This window comes from Micropterus dolomieu, linkage group LG14 (assembly GCF_021292245.1).
Source record: "Micropterus dolomieu isolate WLL.071019.BEF.003 ecotype Adirondacks linkage group LG14, ASM2129224v1, whole genome shotgun sequence".
NCBI classification, from domain to species: Eukaryota; Metazoa; Chordata; class Actinopteri; order Centrarchiformes; family Centrarchidae; genus Micropterus; species Micropterus dolomieu.
Genome location: NC_060163.1, coordinates 25,219,860 through 25,230,560, shown reverse-complemented (window position 1 = coordinate 25,230,560; position 10,701 = coordinate 25,219,860). Strand labels below are relative to the sequence as shown.

The following is a 10,701-nucleotide window of genomic DNA, read 5'->3' as shown; positions in this document are numbered from 1 at the left end:
TAAATTCATATGATGTGATTTTCTGGAATTTTCTTTGGGATTCTGTCTTTCACTGTTAGAATGTACATATGATTAAAATTGTAGATTGTTGCATTCTTTGTAAGTGGGCAAACCTGCAAAATCAGCAAGGGGTCAAATACTTTTTTCCCCCACTGTATTTGATTATTAATTAAATATCTTTCAAGTGAGTTACTGGTCTTCAACACACAATAAGCTCACAATCTGATTTATTGCCAAGTAGATTTTAACTTTAAAACTCTGAACTTTTTAACAAAGATTTTTGCTTTGGAACTATATAAAATAAAAGTATATTAAAGTACTATAACCACAACTGTACACTAAAAATGTAATGTCTGTTTAGAATAATAAAGCAACAGCCTCCTTTGATAATACTTCTGTAGTTTATTTTTCCGAAGTGTTTATAAGTTTTATAAGTGGAGAATGTTCTGTAGGCTACATCACGAGCCAGATGTTTCTTGATTTACTTTAAAATGTTAAACCACAATTACTCAGATTGTAACGACAGAATAACAGCAGTACAAACACTGAAACTATCTTACAGTTGATAATTGATAAATAATTGAGATAAAACGTTTATTGTCCCGCTTTTTGTTTTGCAATGATACTCTAGTTTTGTTATGAATCCAGCGCACCCCTTTCTTTTGCAGCGGCGCCTGCTGTCTGCTCGTTGTTTAAAAGATTAAATTTCTTATTCACCATCGGTACCTGGCACCTATTTCTAACAAAAACGCCTAAAATAACATATCCAAAATAAATCAGTAATATCTCCTCAACCATTAGGCCTAGATGCATAATTCTGGTCTCCTTTGAAAGGTCAGTAGCTAAGGATTATAAATCCATTGTACATTAACATATTTATTTTACCATTACAGACTACATGGATATGAAATACAAAAAAAATATGGTATTTTCATCCTCGCCTGGTGGAAAAAAAAGCTTTATTTTGATGCAGTAAACCATCAAAACCATCATAAGGTAGATTATAATGCACCTGAATATCTTCTGATACACCTGGAATACAACTGTGACTGTAAATTTGATGAAAAGAAACTAATATACAACAGTTATTACACAATCTTTCAAAAATATACCAGGCGAATGTCCATGTTTTGGCCATATTTACTGTTTATATGTTCACTTTTATTGGTAGTTATCTTCAAAACACTATTTCTCTCCATACAACCAGGTTCCAAATAACATAAAGCTTCCAAAACATTGAAATAAAAACAGTCAATATAAATGACCAAAAGCTTTACTGGCCCACAGCTTGAGAACAGAACATCCTACAGGGCTGTGGGTGGGCTCATTTTGTTCGTATCGCAGGCATATCCTGCATGTCTGTGTAGCTCCTACGGGTCGCCAGCAGAGACCGATAAAGATCGCCTCTGCCAAATCACACTCTTCTTCTGCTCTCATACCTCATGACACAAACAAAACTTAAGACCGCAGCCGACCTCACCAAGATGGCGGCCCGCCAGACGATCTCTGTGGACATAAAGCGCCGCAGTTTTTGGACGGAAAACAGCTAGAACAGCAAAAATCGCTTACATCCCCGGTACCGGGTCAGTCCGTTCCCATTGCATTAAGTCATTGCATATCCTGACAGAACACCAAGGTTGAATCGTTGTCAGCTCGAGTAGTTCACCTGTCACCTGCTAGGCCCACCCACAACACAGAGCCCTTTGGCGGCACGTCCGCCCGCCCCAAACTTAAACTTAGGCAAACACTGTGTTGCTGTCATCCTCTTACCTCTAAGATGCTGTTTAAAGTGAAGAACGTTGGATTACTATTTTGCATTTCATGGGCATTTGGGTTTTGCATATATAATCCTTAAAAAAATGAAGCATTCAATTTTAAAAGTTGATGATTCCTGAGTCATTGATTAATTTGTCTTAAATAATCGTAATCTCAATATTGACCAAAATAATTGTGATTATGATTTTTGCCATATTAGTGCAGCCCTTGCTTCTATTTATAGGTTTTTAATATATTCTACCGATGTTTGCTAATATTTAATTTGCTAAAATATATTTTCATTATATCAGATGTAAGCTGATCAAAGATATAATTTAAAAATATGTATGGTTAAAAGGTTTATATTCTGCTGTAGGATTGCAAAGACTCTGTAAAACACTGCCTTCCATTGATCCTGTCTTTCCTCACCACCTTCCTTCTATTGCAGTCTGGCCTTGTTCCTGGTGTTTGTTGCTGCAGTGCTCGTCCTTTCTCTGGCCACAGGAAACATCCAGATTCACTCCCCAGAGCGTCAGTTTCTGCCCATTTACCTCCTCAAACGGAACCAGGCGCCCCAGAGGTACGCCACCAGCCTCCTGGTTCAGAACAGCTCAGGTGAGTCTGCCGGACACCTGGGAGGAAACATGATGATAGCTGATATTTTTTTCATCAGGATGTTTAGCTGTACGGCTGAAACCTAGACCTTCAATTATATTTTTCTAAGTCTGCTTTCAGGTTTGTCCTCTCAATGGACTTCAGATTGATTTCTTTCAGAAAGTGCTGGATGCTGTAAATATTGTGATGGGATACTGACTGCTGTACAACTGTTAAATAACACAGTACATCATAATCGATAAGATTTGTCCCAAGGGCACAGTTCTAACTAAGCAGTGCTTTTTTTTTTCTTGTGCCAGTAGACTCTGATATTTCTGACTTCATCCACAATCTGGAGTCTCAGGACATCAAGGTGGAGATGATGAAACACAGCGACTACATGTCTGCAGCTCCCCACAGCGCCGCCATCAACGTAACAGGATCCAGCAAGGTCACTTTAATATTGTAATATTCATCTTTTGATACCAGATATTTGATGGAACTGGAGATAAAGCATAAGATGTGGACTCACATGTCCTGTAGCGCCTCCACCTACAGTTAATGTGGCAGTAGTGCTCCTGATGAAGGGCCCCTTAGTTAGAGGACTCTCAAACAGAGAGCCTTATATTTAGATGTAGTGGAGTTCACCTGCCAACATGTGACACTCTTTAACACTTTTTCTTCTGTCTGTTAAGGGTTTCAGATACAGTATTGCGTTCAACAGCACCACAGTTCACTCCTTGCCTATGGCTGTCAATATACTAAGCAACACTCTCCTAAGAGGCCTGAATGGCACTGGACAGATCCGAACCTGGACCAAACCGTTTGATTATGTGAGTGTTTGACAGAGTCAGGTGACGCAGCTCTTATTTATCCCATATCCCAGTGCCATTTAAAGATGCTATATGTTTTGATCCCTCAGCAAATCCCAGATGCCACGTCCTTCGCTCTGGTGTACATAGAGGCCATCATACTGGGAATGCTGGCAGCTGGAATGCCTGCATATTTCGCAATGGACCACACACGAGACAGAGAGGTAATCACTTACTCCCAGTGATGTGATTCTAATGATTATTTCATCTGTCCAGCCATTAAAAGAAGAAATAAATTGCACTTTAAAGCATGTACACGTACAGCTTGGTGGATTTCTTAATTTTGAGTTTCTGTTGTCCCTCTCATAGAGCACATAGAAAACTCATAGCAACTGCTTAGATTATATTTTATTTTATTCTTCTTCTGCAGTGTGTTATTACTGCTGGCATCCTCTCTGTTTATTAGAAATCAGTATAATAATGCAGTACATGTCAGATATTTTGGCCTATATATTAAAATGTAGTGATTTCGGCATATTTGCCTGTTGTTTTTTTCTTTTCTTCTGCAGATCAAGTGTCGCTCTACGCTGCGTATCTCTGGTCTGGTACCGTCAGCCTACTGGTGCGGGCAGGCAGCTGTGGACATCCCCTTCTACTACCTCATCCTCTCCTGCATGACCATCATCCTCTTCTCCTTCCACACTGAAGACCTGCTCTCTTCCAGCAACCTCACCGCTGTGGTCTGTTCTGTCAAGATTATAATGTGTACCACTCGTCTTCCATTCCTTGGACAACAATACCTTAATTACTGCGGAAAGCCTTCCTCTCTATTCCACCTTTTTGACATATCTAGATTTAACCTTCAGACAAAAGTCTTAGTTAAGACTTAAAAACATTCTAAAAGCAAACATATGATACGCTATACATTACATATTGCAATATTCATGAAATGTGAAATATTACCATTGAGTCACTTTACATGACGTCTCTTCTCCCCTCTCTTAGGTCCTGTGTACTGTTGGCTTTGGTCCAGCCATGATCCTCTTCACTTATGTGTTTTCTTTTGGCTTCGCTCGAGTCCAAAGCAACAGGGATTTCTTCTCTGTCATCTCCATGATGGTGAGGCGGCATTAAAAAAATACAGGCGCAGCCACCTTCCAAAATGTGTTCCTGAAATCATGAGATTAATAACTATGATCGCTGCCTACCTTCACAGCTCTGCTGTCATATTGTACACGTGGTGAAAGAGTTTTGCTTACTAACTGCGTGACTTATGCCTCAGGTGTGTGTGGTGTCTGCCTCGCTGGTTCAGTTGTCAGTTGTGAACGACAACCTCGGACTGACCAGAAACCTGCACAACATCCTATGTTTCTTCAACCCGCTGTACCCTCTCATGGGCTGCCTCAACTGCATCACCAGGGTAGGAGCTCAACCAGGGCAACCAGGTGGTTTTTCAGTGGTTTCTCTGTCTGCCTTTTTGTCTTTAAACCTGGATTAAGCTGTGTATTTTGTTTTTTTTTTCACGTTTACAGGCGACCTTCCTCCCCTCTCTGTACGAGGATAACTACTTATGGAAAAACCTGCTCATTGCGGTCATAGCTGTATGTGTCTTATTTTAAAACGTTTGGCCAAACAGCGCTATGTTCAAAAAACAGAGACTGTAAAAGTTTGTGGTGTGACTATAATACTTATGTGCCTGTTTCTGTGCTCAGCCCTATCTCCAGTGCATCCTGCTGCTGTTCCTGCTTCGTTGGCTGGAGATCCATTACGGAGGGAGGACAATGAAAAACGATCAGTTCTGCAGGTGATGTTCAGATTTCAGTTCATAACTCAGATTACAAAGAGCCTCTGCACTCAGAAGGTTTATTTCTATATTCTATTTCACACAAACAGTCTGAATTGAGACTCTTGGTAGTTCGAGTTCAGGTTATAATGATGCATTATAGTGATTTTAGATCTAGATACAAAACCAGATTTGTCAGATAAGCAATTTAAAAACCTTAATTCATTTGTAAAAAAGAGCCAACCTTGATGTATTTATTTAAACCTTCACAGGATCTCATCCAAGTCAAAGCCCAAAGTGGAGAGGAACCCAGAAGAAGGGCTGAACGAGGATGAGGATGTTCAGATGGAGAAGGCCAGAGTGAAGGAGGCCCTGACCTGCCAGTCCTGTGAAGAGGTGAGTGAAAATCTTTTGGAGCTGTTGAATTGTGTCTCGGTTGATGATCGAGAACCTGAATTTGCAGGATTTCTTTTTATTCATAGTATGTTTTTCACCCATCATAAGTTAATTTAGTCTCTCTTCGCTGTGTCTTGTCCATTTAGAAGCCAGTGGTGGTTGTGAGTAACCTGAGGAAGCAGCACAAGGGCAGAAGAGAAGGTTTTTCTCTGAACAAGACGAGGAAAGTGGCCACAAAGAATATCTCCTTCTGTGTTCGCAAAGGTATGTTTTTAGTCTTTTATGTTTGGGCTGTTCCCGATCCGTTAGGAAGCTAGTCACAAAAGTTCAGCCATGGTCTTCATTTTAGAAAAAAACAGAACTGTTGTTTCTCCAGGTGAAGTTCTTGGACTGCTGGGCCCCAACGGAGCAGGAAAGAGCACCATCATGCATATGTTGTCAGGTGACACTGACCCCACTGCAGGCCAGGTACGCTACAGATAACCTTAAAGCTACTCTCCTTGTCTGTCCTGTGGAATATTAGTTCCTGGTCCCCATTTAAGACTTTTACTCATGTAACCTTCTGGGGTTAAATGGAAATATCTGGTGTTTTTGTTGCACTAACATTGAGGTTGGGTTAGCTACACATGTACACGTCTACACCAACTCAATGAAGATGTGAGCATAATAATATCATTTGATTATTCTACTTCAACCTGATATTTAAACAATTAATATGAAAGAAATTGATATCCATTTGATCTTTGGTCATTGTAATTCTGTAACAAACCCAATCATGTTTTCTTATTTATTTATACAAGGAAAAAACCCACTGAGACCGAGGTCTCATTTACAGTGGTGCCCTGTAACACAAGTTTTGTCAAAAAATACACTTAAAACTAGACTTGAGTGGCACGGATGGAAAATGATGTTTACCTATCTTGGTATAAACCCAGGGAACCTCTAGAACTATCCAGTCCCGTGATTGTGTATGGTAAGAGCTGTTTGAATTGGACTTTGTGTAAAAAATGAAAAGTGTCTAGCCCTTCTTGAGAACAGGGAATCCCAACCAACCGCAGCACATTAAACAGACTCGGACTCTAATATGGGTCTTAAAAGAGAGTTTCCCCAGTAATAAAACGTAAGGCAGCACATTAAACAGACTCGGACTCTAATATGGGTCTTAAAAGAGAGTTTACTATCCAACCAAATACCAAGATATTTGTATAAAGAAACACATTCTAAAGCCGAATTGTTCAATGTGGTAAGTTTAAAAGAATCTGCACTTACGTTTCCAGATCTTAGAAACATCATATACTTTTATTTGAATGTAAACTTTTATTTTCTTTGTCCAGGTGCTGATGGGGGACTACAGCACAGAGTTTCGTCAAGTGGACAATCCTTTGGAACATGTGGGCTACTGTCCACAGGTGAACCCTCTGTGGCCCAGGATCACTCTGCAGGAGCACCTGGAGATCTACGCTGCCATCAAGGGCCTGAAAGGACAGGACGTACCGGCTATCATCAGACGGTGAGCCTCCGTTCACTCTTACAGACACAAATGTGTAGTGTGACAAGGTTTGGATTATAATCTGTAGCCTCCCTCCTCCAGTGAGACGATTTATCAAATGTGTTTGTTTTTTTCATCTCTGATTTGTTAAAGATGACATCCTGTGGTTGGCCATTTGTTTTTAAAATTCAGAAACGGTATCTTATTATTCCACCTACTCAGCACAGCAAATGAATGGCACGGGGGCAAAGTCAGATACTGACTGTGATAGCTTTGTGTTGTGAGTGTTAATTTATTTCCTAAATGATGGAAGAGATTCAAGAATACCTTACTTTTTCTTGTGGTAGTAGGTAGAGTGAAGTATGTTAAAGTTGCTGACAGTTTTGCGACTGTTGTTGTTGTTGTTGTTGTCAGTGTGGTGAACGCTCTGGAGCTAAAGGACCACTTGAACAAACAAGCCAAGACCCTGTCAGCAGGACTCAAGAGGAAGGTGAGAACCTGTTCACCATTTTAACTATACAAAGCCCAAACTCACTCAGATACAGTGTTTTAAAGAATCCATCAGACTTTAGATTGAAGAGTTAACATAAAAATAAACCGCAAAGCATTTACAAATTAACTTAAATTTCACCTGGACCACTAAAATGACTCAATGCAGACAGCTTCTCGGACCATTTTTGACTTTATGGAATAAAATTTGTGTTTTGCCATGTTGAATAATAAAATATAATTTGTGTAGTGTTGTGTCTTCCCTCGACATTGTATCTAAATTTACACTTTTAATTCATGTATTTTATCTGTTTTGTAACAGTTTGACTACACTGTTGTTTGTTTACAGTTGTGCTTTGCCTTGAGTATGATTGGGAATCCCCAGATCGTCTTACTGGATGAGCCGTCGTCAGGGATGGACCCTAAGTCTAAACAGCGCATGTGGTGAGACTATACTCGCCACAAACATCCCCAACATACTAACATCCCTTAATCTTTCTAGATTCTAACGTGTTAAACTGTTAAATTCATTGTTAAAGGAAACGTAAGATTATAATTTGATTTTTTATTTAACTAAAATGTATTTAAATAGTCCATTTCAATCTTGTTCTTACATTTACTCATTTATCTGACGCTTTTATCCAAAGCGACGTACAATTGCTAAATACGTTGGAGGTCGCACGCCTCCGGAGCAACCAGGGGTTTGCGAATAGGGCTGGGGGCGATCCGTCGACGAGATCGATTACGTAAATTACGTCGACTCGCATTACGTGCATCTAAGCGTTGCTGCGTCCGGTGTTCGTCAGGGATTCTTCAGGACAAGCTCCAGCTAGCAGACCGCGACCGTCGGTGACGGCCTTAAGCTTGACAGAAGCTGACACCACAGAAACGTTTGTGCCACACACGGAGTGATAGCAGCACACTGATGCAGAAACACATTTGATTATCATACTGCATTTAAAGTTTTAAGTAAAGTAGCCTCATCACTGTCTGTTATTGTTGTTATTATGACAACACGAAATAGGAAATTTTATTCATTTTAAGATCTGCTGCTATTGTCATTATTCTAATGTGCTTCATCAGGATGATTGAAGAAAATACTGATTTATTGATTAGACATGTTTTTGATATTTATTTTGGATAAAGTCGTATGTTAATTGAGTAATAGGCAACTTTTTTTTCTTTAGAATACACAAAATTAGTCGTAAAAAATAATCGTTAGATTAATCGACTTGGAAAAATAATGTAATGTACAGCCCTATTTAAGTGTCTTGCTCAGGGACACATTGGTGGACGTGTCACAGTGGGAATCGAATCCGGGTCTCTCACATCAAAGTCAACTTTTTAAAGTAGTTCTCCTCTGTGGTAACTTTGGTCAGTAGGTTCAGCTGTAGAGCGGAAAGAATTCATTATTTATCTTGACTGTGGAGGATTTGTGTCTTCACAGGGCCGTGCTGTTGCTGTTTGTCTTTCTGTCGTATTTAAAATCAGTCTCTGACTGCAGTGTCTCCTTTTGTTTCTCTGTAGGAGGGCCATGCGTGCCGCTTTCAAGAATCGTCAGCGGGGAGCCATCCTCACCACGCACTACATGGAGGAGGCGGAGGCCGTCTGTGACCGCGTAGCTATCATGGTTTCCGGCCAGCTCAGGTAGGTACCCCACAGCGTACGGGGCATACTCTGAAAGGGCAGATATCTGGATCGCTCAGTGCTCTGTCTGTGTTTCAGATGTATCGGCTCCATCCAACATTTAAAAGGGAAATACGGTCGAAGCTACAGTTTGGAGGTAAAACTCAGAGAGGAGCTGACGGGGCTCCAGCAGGTGGCGCTGTTGCACAAAGAGATCCTCCGAATCTTCCCTCACGCTACCCGGCAGGAGAGGTGAGACCCAGGTCAACTGAATCGTCGTGTATTGAGTGTAACGTCAGCACAACTTCCCTGCAGCTGTGCAGAAACAAAGCATTCACAGTCTTGCATAAATGTTCTGTTCTGTCCGTTAGCGGTGGGAATCTCTAGGCACCTCACGATTCAGAGGACTGCAGTGTGATGATAAAACAATTATCATTATCTTTTCTTTACAGGATTCCTGGATAATTATCAAGCATTTAATTTGCACATTGCGCACATTAAAATCCAGAAGAAACGTCTCGCCATTAGCTTAAAAGGACTAGTTTGCACCCCTAATTTGCTTTACTGACCTCAGCTCCTCAGCGGGTCACCGTCATCCTTTCTTTAACAGCATTCACTGCCTGACTGACAACCTACTGCGAATCCTTTCCAATGCAAGCTTTCACAGTCACTTTCTACCACTCGCTCACCCACACACTCGCTTCACACACTGTACGCACTGACCTAACATCCGCTGTTCTTATACCAGCACCACATAGATGTCCTCTGATAAATGAGGACTGGAAGCTAGCCCAACGAACAACGCTTTTCAACCAAAAGAACCCAAGTCCCCAGATCTCTTTCCAAGGAATTAACCGGTTCCTTCAGCCCACTGTTGTGTGCGTTTCTACCGTGACCTGCGAAGAAACATTTCCAGCCGACAAGAGCTGCAGACCAGCTGCAGCATCACGTCTGTGTCGCCTGAGCGTCGGAGGAACGGGATGTTTAACGAGCTCAATTACCTGCTGTAATCAGCTGTTCCGCTTGTTTTGGAGAGGAGAAGACCGACTTCAGCTCTGTGCAGAAACTTCCTGACTGGTGAAAACTTAAAACAACAACTCAGGACCCGGTATTTAGCGTAACGCCATCAGCTGTTCACAGGTAACGCTGCTGCACGCTGGCTGCTGTTTCTGAGCAATACATTTAATGCCGATGTACGATCTCAGGCGGACAACTAGTTCCAGGGTTTAGTTCCTTTGGTCAAAACGCACGGTGCACAGAATATAGGGGGAACACACCACTTCCGAGTTCTGTCAAATTTTCGTTATCAGTTAACATTTAGAAATTAGATTTTTAACTTGATTTGATTCAGAATCATCTGCATCGCAGTGATCGCAGTCGCTAAAACCACGAAATGCCCTGTTCATAATTTAGCGCGTCATATTCAAACATTTATGATGCTTACTTTGCAGCTTTGCTACTCTGATGGTTTACAAGATCCCCACGGAGGACGTCAGCTCACTGGCCAAGTCTTTCTCCCAGTTGGAGAGAGGTGAGTCACTGCTGCAGTCTGTCTCTGTCTCACACACACAGCAGCCATCTGGGACACGTTGGATCTGCTGACTCACTCTGTGTCATTTATCTTCCTAATCTCTGTTTATCTTCAGCCAAGCAAACCTTCAACTTTGAGGAGTACAACTTCTCCCAGTCGACGTTAGAGCAGGTAGGCGGAAAACACACCAGTTTCCACCACAGATGCCAGACGCGGTAAGTTCAGA

General features: G+C 41.2%; 1 protein-coding gene across 3 annotated transcripts in view; it reads left to right on the top strand.

The window, feature by feature from the left end:
• abca5 (ATP-binding cassette, sub-family A (ABC1), member 5) overlaps window positions 1–10,701 on the top strand; it is a 30,820-nt gene that overhangs the window by 17,143 nt on the left and 2,976 nt on the right. For all 3 annotated transcript variants that reach the window (XM_046068198.1, XM_046068197.1, XM_046068199.1), the window contains exons 19-37: window positions 2,204–2,370; window positions 2,673–2,800; window positions 3,045–3,182; window positions 3,272–3,385; window positions 3,731–3,901; window positions 4,167–4,280; window positions 4,444–4,581; window positions 4,694–4,762; window positions 4,874–4,965; window positions 5,217–5,340; window positions 5,487–5,604; window positions 5,717–5,808; window positions 6,675–6,850; window positions 7,244–7,319; window positions 7,668–7,762; window positions 8,846–8,965; window positions 9,044–9,196; window positions 10,396–10,475; window positions 10,591–10,646. In XM_046068198.1, the coding sequence (XP_045924154.1) occupies window positions 2,204–2,370; window positions 2,673–2,800; window positions 3,045–3,182; window positions 3,272–3,385; window positions 3,731–3,901; window positions 4,167–4,280; window positions 4,444–4,581; window positions 4,694–4,762; window positions 4,874–4,965; window positions 5,217–5,340; window positions 5,487–5,604; window positions 5,717–5,808; window positions 6,675–6,850; window positions 7,244–7,319; window positions 7,668–7,762; window positions 8,846–8,965; window positions 9,044–9,196; window positions 10,396–10,475; window positions 10,591–10,646 (2,221 nt within the window). The remainder of the gene's footprint in view (window positions 1–2,203; window positions 2,371–2,672; window positions 2,801–3,044; window positions 3,183–3,271; window positions 3,386–3,730; window positions 3,902–4,166; window positions 4,281–4,443; window positions 4,582–4,693; window positions 4,763–4,873; window positions 4,966–5,216; window positions 5,341–5,486; window positions 5,605–5,716; window positions 5,809–6,674; window positions 6,851–7,243; window positions 7,320–7,667; window positions 7,763–8,845; window positions 8,966–9,043; window positions 9,197–10,395; window positions 10,476–10,590; window positions 10,647–10,701) is intronic.